This window comes from Somniosus microcephalus, chromosome 31 (assembly GCF_052327205.1).
Source record: "Somniosus microcephalus isolate GS21.2 chromosome 31, FLI_Smic_1.0, whole genome shotgun sequence".
NCBI classification, from domain to species: Eukaryota; Metazoa; Chordata; class Chondrichthyes; order Squaliformes; family Somniosidae; genus Somniosus; species Somniosus microcephalus.
In genome coordinates, this window is record NC_141017.1 from 10,103,328 (window position 1) to 10,121,351 (window position 18,024).

An 18,024-nucleotide genomic window follows, 5' to 3' on the forward strand; every position below is an offset into this window, starting at 1 on the left:
AGGCAAGGCGGGCCTTGCCCTGCTTTGACCCTGCAGTTGTGGCAACAGCGGTTGACCATTTTCAGTTACTATCTCCGTGGTGAAGCAAAGACGACTCATACACGGGTGCTCACTGAAGCTGAGATAAGAGAATTCTTCCCTGAAGACCCTGGGTGGATATGGCCACCTGCTGAGAGCCCTGCTCCCCCTCCTCCTCCTCCCTCTTCGAGCAGCTCATCCTGCTCTGTGTAGCCTCTCTTCATTCTCCCTGTCATGTCCTATATCGAGAGGAAGCACGACCAGGCCACCCATGCTTGGAGACAGCTACTTTGTGCAATATATTATAAGAAGCACAGAGAGGACTGCAAGAGTAGCCAGACCACTCCCTGTAGATTAATGAAAGTTTCAACAACTCTAGAAATCTTCCAAAAAGAAGTCAACCAGCAGTCAGAAGAAATAATCCAGCAACTAAACTGTAAGTACTGCATGATCCCTTTAAATAGCGCTGGTGGGGAATTCTTCATGCCATTTAACATCATGCTCAGCTGAGCGAGGTTAAGGGCGTTGGCTGGAGTGTGGAGTTGTAAAACGGCTTCAAAACAGCGTTGCACACTGATTCCTGTCATGACCTGCCTGCTTTGCATGCTGCCGGAAGTTGTTAGGCGCGTGCAAACCCCTTTACCAAGATGGTGGCCTGTGCACTTCCTATTGGATATGTGTGCACATCTTGGACCACGTTTTGGAAGCTTAGCTGCCCATGCACCACCTAAACAAAAAGCACAACACAGCCCACTTTAACCTAAACTGCATTTAAAATCACTTACTCGATATCTCCAACTCAGAGAGATTCTTCTGTAACTCGCGGTCCCGTCGTTCTAATTCAGCAACAACTTCTGAAACTGCAACAGACACAGATTAGAAACATTGCTGGGGAATGGGGATGGTGATTCGTGCTGGGGAAGGGATGGAGTTAGTGATGGGGAAGGGATAGAGTTATTGATGGGGAAGGGATGGAGTTAGTGATGGGGAATGGATGGAGTTAGTGATGGGGAAGGGATGAGTTAGTGATGGGGAAAGGATGGAGTTAGTGATGGGGAAGGGATGGAGTTAGTGATGGGGAAGGGATGGAGTTAGTGATGGGGAAGGGATGGAGTTAGTGATGGGGAAGGGATGGAGTTAGTGATGGGGAAGGGATGGAGTTAGTGATGGGGAAGGGATGGAGTCAGTGATGGGGAAGGGATGGAGTTAGTGATGGGGAAGGGATGGAGTTAGTGATGGGGAAGGAATGGTGATTCGTGCTGGGGAAGGGATGGAGTTAGTGATGGGGAAGGGATGGAGCTAGTGATGGGGAAGGGATGGAGTTAGTGATGGGGAAGGGATGGAGTTCATGATGGAGAAGGGATGGAGTTAGTGATGCGGAAGGGATGGATATAGTGATGGGGAAGGGATGGAGTTAGTGATGGGGAAGGAATGGATTTAGTGATGGGGAAGGGATGGAGTTAGTGCTGGGGAAGGGATGGAGTTCGTGATGGGGAAGGAATGGTTTTAGTGATGGGGAAGGGATGGTTTTAGTGATGGGGAAGTGATGGAGTTAGTGCTGGGGAAGGGATGGATTTAGTGATGGGGAAGGGATGGAATTAGTGATGGGAAGGAATGGAGTTAGTGATGGGGAAGGAATGGAGTTAGTGATGGGGAAGTGATGGATTTAGTGATGGGATGGTTTGGAGTTAGTGATGGGGAAGGGATGGAGTTAGTGATGGGATGGTTTGGAGTTAGTGATGGGCAAATGATGGAGTTCGTGATGGGGAAGGGATGGAGTTAGTGATGGGATGGTTTGGAGATAGTGATGGGGAAGGGATGGAGTTAGTGATGGGATGGTTTGGATTTAGTGATGGGGAAGGGATGGAGTCAGTGATGGGGAAGGAATGGATTTAGTGATGAGGAAGGGATGGAGTTACTGATGGGGCAGGAATGGAGTTAGTGATGGGGAAGGGATGGAGTCAGTGATGGGGAAGGGATGGAGTTAGTGATGGGGCAGGAATGGATTTAGTGATGGGGACGGGATGGAGTCAGTGATGGGGAAGGAATGGCTTTAGTGCTCGGGAAGGGATGGATTTAGTGATGGGGAAGGGATGGAGTTAGTGATGGGGAAGGGATGGAGTTACTGATGGAGAAGTGATGGAGATAGTGATGGGGAAGGGATGGAGTTAATGATGGGGAAGGGATGGAGTTAATGATGGGGAAGGGATGGAGTTAGTGATGGGGAAGGGATGGAGTGAGTGATGGGACAGGGATGGAGTATGTGATGGGAAGGGATGGAGTTAGTGATGGGAAAGGGATGGAGTTAGTGATGGGGATGGGATGGAGTTAGTGATGGGGAAGCGAAGGAGTTAGTGATGGGTAAGGGATGGAGTTAGTGATGGGGAAGGGATGGATTTCGTGATGGGGAAGTGAAAGAGTTAGTTATGGGGAAGAGCAGGAGTTAGTGATGGGATGGTTTGGAGTTAGTGATGGGGAAGTGATAGACTCAGAGTTGGGGAAGGGATGGATTTAGTGATGGGGAAGGAATGGATTTAGTGATGGGGAATGGATGGATTTAGTGATGGGGAATGGGTGGGTTTAGTGATGGGGAATGGATGGAGTTAGTGATGGGGAAGTGATGGAGTTAGAGATGGGGAAGGGATGGAGTTAGTGATGGGGAAGTGATGGAGTTAGAGATGGGGAAGTGATGGAGTGAGTGAGGGGACAGGGATGGAGTTAGTGATAGGGAAGGGATGGAGTTAGTGATACGGAAGGGATGGAGTTAGTGATGGGGAAGGGATGGAGTTAGTGATGGGGAAGGGATGGAGTTAGTGATGGGGAGGGGATGGAGTTAGTGATGGGGAAGGGATGGAATTAGTGATGGGGAAGGGATGGAGTTAGTGATGGGGAAGGGATGGAGTTTATTATGGGGAAGGGATGGATTTAGTGATGGGGAAGGGATGGAGTTAGTGATGGGGAAGGGATGGAGTTAGTGATGCGGAAGGGATGGAGTTAGTGATGGGGAAAGGATGGAGATTATTATGGGGAAGGGATGGATTTAGTGATGGGGAAGGGATGGAGTTAGTGATGGGGAAGGGATGGAGTTAGTGATGGGGAAAGGATGGAGTTAGTGATGAGGAAGGGATGGAGTTAGTGATGGGGAAGGGATGGAGTTAGTGATGGGGAAGGGATGGAGTTAGTGATGGGGAAGGGATGGAGTTAGTGATGGGGAAGGGATGGAGTTCATGATGGAGAAGGGACGGAGTTAGTGATGGGGATGGGAAGGATTTAGTGATGGGGAAGGAATGGAGTTAGTGATGGGGAAGGGATGGAGTTCATGATGGAGAAGGGATGGAGTTAGTGATGGGGAAGGGATGGAGTTCATGATGGAGAAGGGATGGAGTTAGTGATGCGGAAGGGATGGATATAGTGATGGGGAAGGGATGGATTTAGTGATGGGGAAGGGATGGAGTTAGTGATGGGGAAGGGATGGAGTTAGTGATGGGGAAAGGATGGAGTTAGTGATGAGGAAGGGATGGAGTTAGTGATGGGGAAGGGATGGAGTTAGTGATGGGGAAGGGATGGAGTTAGTGATGGGGAAGGGATGGAGTTAGTGATGGGGAAGGGATGAGTTAGTGATGGGGAAAGGATGGAGTTAGGGATGGGGAAGGGATGGAGTTAGTGATGGGGAAGGGATGGAGTTCATGATGGAGAAGGGACGGAGTTAGTGATGGGGATGGGAAGGATTTAGTGATGGGGAAGGAATGGAGTTAGTGATGGGGAAGGGATGGAGTTCATGTTGGAGAAGGGATGGAGTTAGTGATGGGGAAGGGATGGAGTTCATGATGGAGAAGGGATGGAGTTAGTGATGCGGAAGGGATGGATATAGTGATGGGGAAGCGATGGAGTTAGTGATGGGGAAGGGATGGATTTAGTGATGGGGAAGGGATGGAGTTAGTGCTGGGGAAGGGATGGAGTTCGTGATGGGGAAGGAATGGTTTTAGTGATGGGGAAGGGATGGTTTTAGTGATGGGGAAGTGATGGAGTTAGTGCTGGGGAAGGGATGGATTTAGTGATGGGGAAGGGATGGAATTAGTGATGGGAAGGAATGGAGTTAGTGATGGGGAAGGAATGGATTTAGTGATGGGGAAGCGATGGATTTAGTGATGGGATGGTTTGGAGTTAGTGATGGGGAAGGGATGGAGTTAGTGATGGGATGGTTTGGAGTTAGTGATGGGCAAATGATGGAGTTCGTGATGGGGAAGGGATGGAGTTAGTGATGGAGAATGGATGGAGTTAGTGATGGGATGGATTGGAGATAGTGATGGGGAAGGGATGGAGTTAGTGATGGGATGGTTTGGATTTAGTGATGGGGAAGGGATGGAGTCAGTGATGGGGAAGGAATGGATTTAGTGATGAGGAAGGGATGGAGTTACTGATGGGGCAGGAATGGAGTTAGTGATGGGGAGGGGATGGAGTCAGTGATGGGGAAGGGATGGAGTTAGTGATGGGGCAGGAATGGATTTAGTGATGGGGACGGGATGGAGTCAGTGATGGGGAAGGAATGGATTTAGTGCTCGGGAAGGGATGGATTTAGTGATGGGGAAGGGATAGAGTTAGTGATGGGGAAGGGATGGAGTTACTGATGGAGAAGTGATGGAGATAGTGATGGGGAAGGGATGGAGTTAATGATGGGGAAGGGATGGAGTTAATGATGGGGAAGGGATGGAGTTAGTGATGGGGAAGGGATGGAGTGCGTGATGGGACAGGGATGGAGTATGGGATGGGAAGGGATGGAGTTAGTGATGGGAAAGGGATGGAGTTAGTGATGGGGATGGGATGGAGTTAGTGATGGGGAAGCGAAGGAGTTAGTGATGGGTAAGGGATGGAGTTAGTGATGGGGAAGGGATGGATTTCGTGATGGGGAAGTGAAAGAGTTAGTTATGGGGAAGAGCAGGAGTTAGTGATGGGATGGTTTGGAGTTAGTGATGGGGAAGTGATAGACTCAGTGTTGGGGAAGGGATGGATTTAGTGATGGGGAAGGAATGGATTTCGTGATGGGGAATGGATGGATTTAGTGATGGGGAATGGGTGGGTTTAGTGATGGGGAATGGATGGAGTTAGTGATGGGGAAGTGATGGAGTTAGAGATGGGGAAGGGATGGAGTTAGTGATGGGGAAGTGATGGAGTTAGAGATGGGAAAGGGATGGAGTGAGTGAGGGGACAGGGATGGAGTTAGTGATAGGGAAGGGATGGAGTTAGTGATGGGGAAGGGATGGAGTTAGTGATGGGGAAGGGATGGAGTTAGTGATGGGGAAGGGATGGAGTTAGTGATGGGGAAGGGATGGAGTTAGTGATGGGGAAGGGATGGAGTTAGTGATGGGGAAGGGCTGGAGTTAGTGATGGGGAAGGGATGGAGTTAGTGATGGGGAAGGGGCGGAATTAGTGATGGGGAAGAGACGGAGTTAGTGATGGGGAAGGGATGGAGTTAGTGGTGGGGAAGGGATGGATTTAGTGATGGGGAAGGCATGGATTCAGTCATGGGGAAGGGATGGTGTTGGTGATGGGGATGTGATGGAGTTAGTGGTGGGGAAGGGATGGATTTAGTGATGGGGAAGGCATGGATTCAGTCATGGGGAAGGGATGGTGTTAGTGATGGGGATGTGATGGTGTTAGTGGTGGGGAAGGGATGGGTTTAGTGATGGGACTGGGATGGAGTTCGTGATGGGGAAGAAATGGAGATGGTGATGGGGAAGGGATGGAGGTAGTGGTGGGGAAGGGATGGATCTCATGTTGGAAAAGGGATGATGTTAGTGATGGGGAAGGAATGGATTTAGTAATGGCGAAGGGATGGAGTTGTTGACGGCGAAGCGATGGAGTTAGTGATGGGGCCGGGATGGAGTTAGTGATGAGGAAGAGATGCAGTTAATGATGAGGACGAGATGGAGTTAGTGATGGGGAAGGGATGGAGTTAGTGATGGGGAAGGGATGGATTTAGTGATGGGGATGGGATGGAGTTAGTGATGGGGAAGGGACCGAGTTAGTGATGGGGAAGGGATGGATTTAGTGATGGGGATGGGATGGAGTTACTGATGGGGCAGGAATGGAGTTAGTGATGGGGAAAGGATGGAGTCAGTGATGGGGAAGGGATGGAGTTAGTGATGGGGAAGGGAAGGATTTAGTGATGGGGAAGGGAAGGAGTTACTAATGGGGAAGGGATGGAGTTAGTGATGGGGAAGGGATGGAGATAGTGATGGGGACGGGATGGATTTACTGATGGGGCAGGAATGGAGTTAGTGATGGGGAAAGGATGGAGTAAGTGATGGGGAAGGGATGGAGTTAGTGATGGAGGAAGGGAAGGATTTAGTGATGGGGAAGGGAAGGAGTTACTGATGGGGAAGGGATGGAGTTAGTGATGGGGAAGGGATGGAGATAGTGATGGGGACGGGATGGAGTTACTGATGGGGAAGGGAAGGAGTTAGTGATGGGGAAGGGATGGAGTTAGTGATGGGGAAGGGATGGAGATAGTGATTGGGAAGGGATGGAGTTAATGATGGGGAATTGATGGATTTAATAATGGGGATGGGATGTTGTTACTAATGGGGACGGGATGGAGTTACTGATGAGGGAAGGATGGACTTAGTGATGGGGAAGTGATGCAGTTAGTGATGGTAACTTCGATGGAGTTACTGATGCGGTAGGGATGGATTTAGTGATGGGGAAGGGATGGAGTTATAGATGGGGAAAGGGTCGATTTAGTGATGGGGAAGGGATGGAGTTAGTGATGGGGAAGGGATGGAGTTAGTGATGGGGAAGGGATGCAGTTAGTGATGGGGAAGGGATGGAGTTAGTGATGGGGAAGGGATGGAGTTAGTGATGGGGAAGGAATGGAGTTCGTGATGGGGCAGGGATGGAATTTGTGATGGGGAATGGATGGAATTAGTGATGGGGAAAAGATGGTGAAGGGATAGAGTTACTGATGGGGAAATGATGGAGATAGTGATGGGGAAAGGATGGAGTTCGTGATGGGCAAACGATGGAGTTCGTGATGGGGAAGGGATGGAGTTAGTGATGGGATTGTTTTGTAGTTAGTGATGGGGAAGGGATGGAGTCAGTGATGGGGGAGGAATGGATTTAGTGATGGGGAAGGGATGGACTTACTGATGGGGCAGGAATGGAGTTAGTGATGGGGAAGGGATGGAGTCAGTGATGGGGAAGGGTTGGAGTTAGTGATGGGGCAGGAATGGAGTTAGTGATGGGGACACGATGGAGTCAGTGATGGGGAAGGAATGGATTTAGTGATGGGGAAGGGATGGAATCAGTGATGGGGAAGGGATGGAGTAAGTAATGGGGAAGGGATGGAGAAAATGATGGGGAAGGGATCGATTTAGTGCACGGGAAGGGATGGATTTAGTGATGGGGAAGGGATGGAGTTACTGATGGAGAAGTGATGGAGATAGTGATGGGGAAGGGATGGAGTTAATGATGGGGAAGGGATGGAATTATGACCAGGGAAGGATGGAGTTAATGATGGGGAAGGGATGGAGTTAATGATGGGGAAGGGATGGAGTTGGTGATGGGGAAGGGATGGAGTGAGTGATGGGACAGGGATGGAGTACGTGATGGGAAGGGATGGATTTGGTGATGGGAAAGGGATGGAGTTAGTGATGGGAAAGCGATGGAGTTAGTGATGGGGATGGGATGGAGTTAGTGATGGGGAAGCAAAGGAGTTAGTGATGGGGAAGGGATGGAGTTAATGATGGGGAAGGGATGGAGTTAGTGATGGGGAAGTGAAAGAGTTAGTTTTGGGGAAGAGCAGGAGTTAGTGATGGGATGGTTTGGAGTTAGTGATGGTGAAGTGATAGACTCAGTGTTGGGGAAGGGATGGATTTAGTGATGGGGAAGGGATGTGGTCAGTGATGGGGAAGGGATGGAGTTAGAGATGGAGAAGGGATAGAGTGACTGGGGGGACAGGGATGGAGTTAGTGATGGGGAAGGGATGGAATCAGTGATGGGGAAGGGATGGAGTTAGTGATGGGGAAAGGATGGAGTTAATGATGGGGAAGGGATGGCGTTAATAATGGGGAAGGCATGGAGTCAGTGATGGGGAATGGATGGAGTTAGTGATGTGGAAGGGATGGAGTTAGTGATGGGGAAGTGACGGAGTTAGTGATGCGTAAGGGAAGGAGTTAGTGATGGGGAAGTGATTCTGTTAGTGATGGGGAAGTGTTGGATTTATTGGTGGGGAAGGGATGGAGAAAGTGAAGGGGAAGGGATGGAGTTAGTGATCAGGAAGGGATGGAGTTCGTGATGGGGAAGGCATGGAATCAGTCATGGGGAAGGGATGGTGTTGGTGATGGGGATGTGATGGTGTTATTGTTGGGGAAAGGATGGATTTAGTGATGGGGAAGGCATGGAGTCAGTCATGGGGAAGGGATGGTGTTGGTGATGGGGATGTGATGGTGTTAGTGTTGGGGAAGGGGTGGGTTTAGTGATGGGACTGGGATGGAGTTAGTGATGGGGAAGAAATGGAGATGGTGATGCGGAAGGGATGGATGTAGTGGTGGGGAAGGGATGGAACTCATGTTGGAAAAGGGATGATGTTAGTGATGGGGAAGGAATGGATTTAGTAATGGCGAAGGGATGGAGTTAGTGATGGGGCAGGGATGGAGTTAGTGATGAGGAAGAGATGGAGTTAATGATGAGGATGAGATGGAGTTAGTGATGGGGAAGGGATGGAGTTAGTGATGGGGAAGGGATGGAGTTAGTGATGGGGAAGGGATGGAGTTAGTGATGGGGAAGGGACCGAGTTAGTGATGGGGAAGGGATGGATTTAGTGATGGGGAAGGAATGGAGTTAGTGATGGGGAAGGGATGGAGTTAGTGATGGGATGGTTTGGAGTTAGTAATGGGGAAGTGATGGAATTAGTGATGGGGATGGGATGGAGTTACTGATGGGGCAGGAATGGAGTTCGTGATGGGGAAAGGATGGAGTCAGTAATGGGGAAGGGATGGAGTTAGTGATGGGGAAGGGAAGGATTTAGTGATGGGGAAGGGAAGGAGTTACTGATGGGGAAGGGATGGAATTAGTGATGGGGAAGGGAAGGAGATAGTGATGGGGACGGGATGGAGTTACTGATGGGGAAGGGAAGGAGTTAGTGATGGGGAAGGGATGGAGTTAGTGATTGGGAAGGGATGGAGATAGTGATTGGGAAGGGATGGAGTTAATAATGGAGAATTGATGGAGTTAATGATGGGGAAGGGATGGTGTTACTGATGGGGAAGGGATGGAGTTACTGACGAGGGAAGGATGGAGTTAGTGATGAGGAAAGGATGGATTTAGTGATGGGGAAGGGATGGAGTGAGTGATGGGACAGGGATGGATTAAGTGATGGGAAGGGATGGAGTTGGTGATGGGTATGGGAAGGGGTTAGTGATGGGGAAGTGATGGAGTTAGTGATGGTAACTTCGATGGAATTAGTGATGTGGTAGGGATGGATTTAGTGATGGGGAAGGGATGAAGTTATAGATGGGGAAAGGGTGGAGTTAGTGATGGGGAAGGGATGGAGTTAGTGATGGGGAAGTGATGGAGATTGTGATGGGGAAGGGATGCAGTTAGTGATGGGAATGGGATGGAGTTAGTGATGGGGAAGGGATGGAGTTAGTGATGGGAAGAAATGGAGTTTGTGATGGGGAAGGGATGGAGTTAGTGATGGGGAAGGGATGGATTTAGTGATGGGGAAGGGATGGAGTTAGTGATGGGGAAGGGATGAGTTAGTGATGGGGAAGGGATGGAGTTAGTAATGGGGAAGGGATGGAGTTAGTGGTGGGGAAGGGATGGATTTAGTGATGGGGAAGGGGTGGAGTTCGTGATGGGGAAGGAATGGAGTTAGTGATGGGAAGAAATGGAGTTTGTGATGGGGAAGGGATGGAGTTAGTGATGGGGAAGTGATGGAGTTAGTGATGGGGAAGGGATGGATTTAGTGATGGGGAAGGGATGGAGTTAGTGATGGGGAAGGGATGAGTTAGTAATGGGGAAGGGATGGAGTTAGTGATGGGGAAGGGACCGAGTTAGTGATGGGGAAGGGATGGATTTAATGATGGGGAAGGAATGGAGTTAGTGATGGGGAAGGGATGGATTTAGTGATGGGATGGTTTGGAGTTAGTAATGGGGAAGTGATGGAATTAGTGATGGGGATGGGATGGAGTTCGTGATGGGGAAGGGATGCAGTTAGTGATGGGGAAGGGATGGAGTTAGTGATGGGGAAGGGATGCAGTTAGTGATGGGGATGGGATGGAGTTCGTGATGGGGAAGGGATGGAGTTAGTGATGGGGAAGGAATGAAGTTAGTGATGGGAAGAAATGGAGTTTGTGATGGGGAAGGGATGGAGTTAGTGATGGGGAAGGGATGGATTTAGTGATGGGGAAGGGATGGAGTTAGTGATGGGGAAGGGATGGAGTTAGTGATGGGGAAGTGATGGAGTCAGTGTTGGGGAAGGGATGGAGTTAGTGATGGGGAAGGAATGGATTTAGTGATGGGGAAGGGATGGAGTTAGTGATGGGGAAGGGATGGCGTCAGTGATGGGGAAGGGATGGAGATTGTGATGGGGAAGGAATGCAGTTAGCGATGGGGAAGGGATGTAGTTAGTGATGGGGAAGAAATGGAGTTTGTGATGGGGAAGGGATGGATTTAGTGATGGGGAAGGAATGGAGTTAGTGATGGGAAGAAATGGAGTTTGTGATGGGAAAGGGATGGAGTTAGTGATGGGGAAGGGATGGATTTAGTGATGGGGAAGGGATGGAGTTAGTGATGGGGAACGGATGGAGTTAGTGATGGGGAAGGAATGGAGTCAGTGATGGGAAGAAATGGAGTTTGTGATGGGGTAGGGATGGAGTTAGTGAAGGGGAAGGGATGGATTTAGTGATGGGGAAGGAATGGAGTTAGTGATGGGGAAGGGATGGAGTTAGTGATGGGGAAGGGATGGATTTAGTGATGGGGAAGGGATGGAGTCAGTGATGGGGAAGGGATGAGTTAGTGATGGGGAAGGGATGGAGTTAGTGATGGGGAAGGGATGGAGTTAGTGATGGGGAAGGGATGGAGTCAGTGATGGGGAAGGGATGAGTTCGTGATGGGGAAGGGATGGAGTTAGTGATGGGGAAGGGATGGATTTAGTGATGGGGAAGGAATGGAGTTAGTGATGGGGAAGGGATGGATTTAGTGATGGGATGGTTTGGAGTTAGTAATGGGGAAGTGATGGAATTAGTGATGGGGATGGGATGGAGTTACTGATGGGGCAGGAATGGAGTTAGTGATGGGGAAAGGATGGAGTCAGTGATGGGGAAGGGATGGAGTTAGTGATGGGGAAGGGAATGATTTAGTGATGGGGAAGGGAAGGAGTTACTGATGGGGAAGGGATGGAATTAGTGATGGGGAATGGATGGAGATAGTGATGGGGACGGGATGGAGTTACTGATGGGGAAGGGAAGGAGTTAGTGATGGGGAAGGGATGGAGTTAGTGATGGGGAAGGGATGGAGATAGTGATTGGGAAGGGATGGAGTTAATAATGGGGAATTGATGGAGTTAATGATGGGGAAGGGATGGTGTTACTGATGGGGAAGGGATGGAGTTACTGATGAGGGAAGGATGGAGTTAGTGATGAGGAAAGGATGGATTTAGTGATGGGAAGGGATGGAGTTGGTGATGGGTATGGGAAGGGGTTAGTGATGGGGAAGTGATGGAGTTAGTGATGGTAACTTCGATGGAGTTAGTGATGTGGTAGGGATGGATTTAGTGATGGGGAAGGGATGGAGTTATAGATGGGGAAAGGGTGGAGTTAGTGATGGGGAAGGGATGGAGTTAGTGATGGAGAAGGGATGGAGATTGTGATGGGGAAGGGATGCAGTTCGTGATGGGAATAGGATGGAGTTAGTGATGGGGAAGGGATGGAGTTAGTGATGGGGAAGGAATGGAGTTAGTGATGGGAAGAAATGGAGTTTGTGATGGGGAAGGGATGGAGTTAGTGATGGGGAAGGGATGGATTTAGTGATGGGGAAGGGATGGATTTAGTGATGGGGAAGGGATGGAGTTAGTGATGGGGAAGGGATGGAGTTAGTAATGGGGAAGGGATGGAGTTAGTGGTGGGGAAGGGATGGAGTTAGTGATGGGGAAGGGATGGAGTTAGTGATGGGGAAGGAATGGAGTTAGTGATGGGAAGAAATGGAGTTTGTGATGGGGAAGGGATGGAGTTAGTGATGGGGAAGGGATGGATTTAGTGATGGGGAAGGGATGGAGATAGTGATGGGGAAGGGATGGAGTTAGTGATGGGGAAGGGATGGAGTGAGTGATGGGGAAGGGATGGACTTAGTGATGGGGAAGGGATGGAGTTAGTGATGGGGAAGGGATGGAGTTAGTGATGGGGAAGGGATGGAGATAGTGATGGGGAAGGGATGGAGTTAGTGATGGGGAAGGGACGGAGTTAGTGATGGGGAAGGGATGGAGTTAGTGATGGGGAAGGGATGGAGTTAGTGATGGGGAAGGGATGGATTTACTGATGGGTAAGGAATGGAGATAGTGATGGGGAAGTGATGGAGTTAGTGATGGGAAGGAATGGTGTTAATGATGGGGAAGGGATGGAGTTAGTGATGGGACATGGATGGACTAAGTGATGGGGAAGGGATGGAGTTAGTGATGGGGAAGTGATGGATTTAGTGATGGGGAAGGGATGGAATTAGTGATTGGACCGTAATGGAGTTAATGATGGGGAAGTGATGGAGTTAGTGATCGGGAAGTGATGTAGTTCGTGAAGGGGCAGGGATGCAGTCAGTAATGGGGGAGGGATGGAGTTAGTGATGGGGAAGAAATGGAGTCAGTGATGGGGAAGGAATGGAGTCAGTGATGGGGAAGGGATGGAGTTAGTGATGGGGAAGGGATGGAGTTAGTGATGGGGAAGGGATGGAGTTAGTGATGGGGAAGGGATGGAGATTGTGATGGGGAAGGGATGCAGTTAGTGATGGGGAAGGGATGGAGTTAGTGATGGGGAAGGGATGGAGTTAGTGATGGGGAAGGGATGGAGTTAGTGATGGGGAAAGGATGGAGTTAGTGATGGGGAAGGGATGGAGTTAGTGACGGGGAAGGGATGCAGTTAGTGATGGGGATGGGATGGAGTTAGTGATGGGGAAGGGATGGAGTTAGTGATGGGGAAGGAATGGAGTTAGTGATGGGAAGAAATGGAGTTTGTGATGGGGAAGGGATGGAGTTAGTGATGGGGAAGGGATGGATTTAGTGATGGGGAAGGGATGGAGTTAGTGATGGGGAAGGGATGGAGTTAGTGATGGGGAAGGGATGGAGTCAGTGATGGGGAAGGGATGGAGTTAGTGATGGGGAAGGAATGGATTTAGCGATGGGGAAGGGATGGAGTTAGTGATGGGGAAGGGATGGAGATTGTGATGGGGAAGGGATGCAGTTAGTGATGGGGAAGGGATGGAGTTAGTGATGGGGAAGAAATGGAGTTTGTGATGGGGAAGGGATGGATTTAGTGATGGGGAAGGGATGGAGTTAGTGATGGGAAGAAATGGAGTTTGTGAAGGGGAAGGGATGGAGTTAGTGATGGGGAAGGGATGGATTTAGTGATGGGGAAGGGATGGAGTTAGTGATGGGGAAGGGATGGAGTTAGTGATGGGGAAGGAATGGAGTCAGTGATGGGAAGAAATGGAGTTTGTGATGGGGAAGGGATGGAGTTAGTGAAGGGGAAGGGATGGATTTAGTGATGGGGAAGGAATGGAGTTAGTGATGGGGAAGGGATGGAGTCTGTGATGGGGAATGGATGGATTTAGTGATGGGGAAGGGATGGAGTCAGTGATGGGGAAGGGATGAGTTAGTGATGGGGAAGGGTTGGAGTTAGTGATGGGGAAGGGATGGAGTTAGTGATGGGGAAGGGATGGAGTTAGTGATGGGGAAGGGATGGAGCTAGTGATGGGGAAGGGATGGAGTTAGTGATGGGGAAGGGATGGAGTTAGTGATGGGGAAGGGATGGAGTTAGTGATGGGGAAGGGATGGAGTTAGTGATGGGACATGGATGGACTAAGTGATGGGGAAGGGATGGAGTTAGTGATGGGGAAGTGATGGATTTAGTGATGGGGAAGGGATGGAATTAGTGATTGGACCATAATGGAGTTAATGATGGGGAATGATGGAGTTAGTGATCGGGAAGTGATGTAGTTAGTGATGGGGCAGGGATGCAGTCAGTTATGGGGAAGGGATGGAGTTAATGATGGGGAAATGATTGTGTTCGGGATGGGGAAGGGATGGAGTTCGTGATGGGGAAGGGATGGAGTTAGTGATGGAGAATGGATGGAGTAGGTGATGGAGTAGTGATGGATTTAATGATGTGGAAGCAATGGATTTAGTGATGGGGAAGTGATGGAGTTAGTGATACGGAAGGGATGGAGTGAGTGATGGGGAAGGGATGAATTTAGTGATGGGGAAGGGATGGAGTCAGTGATGGGGAAGGGATGGAGTTAGTGATGGGGAAGGAATGGATTTAGTGATGGGGAACGGGTGGAGTTAGTGAAGGGAATGGGATGGTTTTAGAAATGGGGAAGGGATCATGTTAGTAATGGGGAACTGATGGAGTTAGCGATATGGATCGGATGGAGTTAGTGATGGGGAAGGGAACATAGGAATGGAGGAGGCCTTTTAACCCCTCGAGCCTTTTCCCTCGAGCCTTTTCCGCCATTCAATGTGATTGTGGCTGATCTCTGACCTAACTCCATGTACCTGCCTTTACCCCAATCCGTTCATACCTTTGGTTAACAAAAATCTATCAATTTTAGATTTAAAATTAACAGTTGACCCAGCATAAACTGCCATTTGTGGAAGATTGTTCCAAACATCTATTGTTAGTTACTTTTATATCATATTGTTTAGATTTCCTACATAAATCTGTAAAAGTCTTGGGCCTAGAAACTCAGTGGTTAGCGCCAGCCGCTAGCGCCTTAAGAGGCCGAGAAGCGGGGCGCGAGGCGGCTGGCGCCCGGGCGCGGCGCGATCTGCACCTCTCGCGAACTTCAGTCAAGAATTAGCGGCGGTGCAAAACTGTTGTGCCCACTCAGCTGCGCGCGCTGATCCTGACGTCATTTCATGGTGCAACGCCCTTTGTGCGCCCTGAACCGGAACTTCAGTAGCGCCGCCCTTATGTGCGCCTGGCGCCCCCAGCGACTGGTAGAGGGGAACGGTTCGCAGTCGCCGCGGGGGGCGCTATTTAAAGGGGACTCGTCCTGCATTATAAGTGGCAGCCATTTTGTGCCAATCCTTCTGTGTGAGAGACGGATATTTGGAGAGAGACAAAGGCAGAGAGTTTTCTGCTTTGACTCAGCGCTCGCACAGGTACTTCTGGCTTCAGGTCAGAGCTTTGCACTTGGATTTCACTTTCAGTGCCATAGCCTTGAGTCGCCACATATAATGGGGGCTGTAATGGGTGCAAACGTTGGCTTTCTGCATTGCATTCAAAGGGATCAGAGACGCCGTGAGAGAGTGCCAGTCATGGCCAGACGGAGAAGGGCCAACAGGCGTCGGCACAGGAGGCCTTACCCACCCAGGTCAGCTTGCTCATCCATCCTGCAGGCTTTTCCTTCATCCACACAGGGAGCAAGAACCTCATAGTTGTTGGACAACGGCAAAGGCCGAGGCTCCTCCAGCACTGTACCTGGAGTCCCCTTACCTGCCTGAGTTGCAATGACATCCTCCTGTCCCTGACCACCAACCAGACCTGTACCACTATCTAACCTAAGGGTTGTGACTGCCTCTTGGATCAAAGTACCCAGGTAACTCTCCCCATCCCTGATGCCCCGCAATGTCTTTACCTCAGACTCCAGCTCAAAAACTCTGAGCTGAAGTTCCTCAAGATGCAGGCACTTACTGCAAACGTGGTTGTCCGGGATCACAAAGCTCTCCACAAACTCCCACATGCTGCAGTTGCGGCACACCACCTACACTGCCATCCCAATATGACCTTGTTTTATTTAATAAATTTGTATTTAGGTAACTTAGTTTACAGTGTAGTTTCTTGACTACTTACTTGATCTAGATTAAGTTAAGGGTACTGAAATTAAATATCTGTCTGTAACACAAAGCACTACAAGTAGCGTAGGCAAGAAGCAGCAACTCCTTCCCCCTCTTCTCCAAATTTCCGCTCTTTCCAAACTCCCAAATAAAGCACTCTATTCATTCCACTCCCTTTCATCCCACTCTGTGCATCAATATAAATGTCTGTAGTAACCAGAGCCAGTGATCAGTATCTGTGCAGTATTATCAATCCACCTGATCCCAGTGTCACCATTCTGATAGTTTCCAGTCTGAATAATTGGAGATCAAAGGTCTCCCTGATGGTTATTAAACTTACTCTCCTTCAGCTGTGAAATGTCAGTCCTAAGTTCAGCGACTGAGCTTCTTGTCTCCTCAGACGTTCCTGTAACTGAAAGAGGAACAACACTTGAGATCGTGTGGCACTGTTTGTAGAAGAAGATCAATTTTGCTTTCGAACACGAGAGATTTTCACAGGAGAAAACAGACAAAACTGTTTCCACTGGTTGGTGAGTTGGTAACTGGAGGGCATCAACTGAAGATTTGAAGATGATCAGCAACACAATGAAGGGAGAGGTTAGGAATTGTTTTATACAAACGGTTTTTAAGACCTGGAATGGCGGACCAGAAATAGTGGCGGAAAAAAAGAAAGACTTTTATTTATACAGCGCCTTTCATGACCACCGGACGTCTCAAAGTGCTTTACAGCCAATGAAGTACTTTTGAAGTGTAGTCACTGTTGTAATCCCAGAGAGCCAGCACACATGATGGGCTGAATGATCTCCTTCCGTGCTGCAAGATTCTATTGATTTTAATTGTACAGTACATGGACTCTCATTTATTATCTATTTAATTTTCTTCTCTGGGAATTCCCCCAATGTGTTCACAGCATAAAAATCTGTAGTGCTTTTATAATGGGTGATGGGAAGTGTGAACCAATCAAATCCACTTATACTTGATTGGTTCAAAATTTGAACCAAGCAAAACACTCCAGTGTGAAATGCACTGGAGATCAATCCTCGAAGAATGAGCAGACCATCTGAAAAACTAGAGAGCCCTTTGAACTGGAGATCCTGACTGGCATTTAACACTTACTGTTACTCTTTATCTGGGAAAGTTCCATCTTGAAATCGGCCAATGACGCTTTCATTTCACTGAACATCTGTGGAACTGAAATAGAAAGACAGCTTTTGCTCTCAACCCAGAAACACACTGTGGCACAGGTTAGAATAGTTTGTACACAAATGGCAGATAAGAGACTGTTCTGATACCAGACTGGAGTTTAATGATATCGTGAATAGACTAATGGTCCTGTCACCATCATTATTCTTGCTTGTTGTTGACTTTGATGTTCCTCACACGAGGTGAGGATGTGTATTCCTTTGAGAGTTCTGAACACACAACACAATTGTAGGGAGGACAAGGAGAAAGCTCAGGTTTCAGGGCTGAAGTAGGTTACAGAGATAGGGAAAGGCTGGGCCATGAATGGATTGGGGGACCTGGAGCCAATGTAGTTCAGTAGGGACAGGGGTGACGAGTGAGTGAGACTTGGGATGTGGGACACGATATGGGCAGTAGAGATTTGGATGAGCTGAAGGTTATGGAGAGTGCAACATTGGAGGCCGGGCAGGAGAACAGCCGAGTCTGGAGGGGACAGAGGCATGGATGAGGGTTTCAGCAGCACATGGTGGGTGATGTTACGGAAGTGGAAGTAGGCAGTCTTCGCGATGGAAAGGATATGGGGTTGGAAGCTAAAGTCGGGGTCCAATAGAATGCTGAGGTTTGGAACATTTTGGATCAGCCTGAGACAATGGCCCCAATAATAACTCCGCGGTGTGTTTGGAGCGGGATGTGCAATGTCGGGTGGGAAATCAGGAAGGAATTTCAGCATCTCTGTCTGTGGCATTTTAATGTAGCTACCTCATTATCATTTGCCTCCAAGT

The 18,024-nt window shown here is 49.1% G+C and overlaps 1 protein-coding gene across 1 annotated transcript in view; it reads right to left on the minus strand.

The window, feature by feature from the left end:
* Positions 1-18,024, minus strand: part of LOC147097573 (uncharacterized) — a 29,643-nt gene that overhangs the window by 603 nt on the left and 11,016 nt on the right. Inside the window, exons 5-7 of the mRNA XM_085971411.1 lie at positions 17,177-17,251; positions 16,401-16,472; positions 804-878 (exon numbers count right to left, since the gene is read on the minus strand). Coding sequence (XP_085827537.1) covers positions 804-878; positions 16,401-16,472; positions 17,177-17,251 — 222 coding nt within the window. The remainder of the gene's footprint in view (positions 1-803; positions 879-16,400; positions 16,473-17,176; positions 17,252-18,024) is intronic.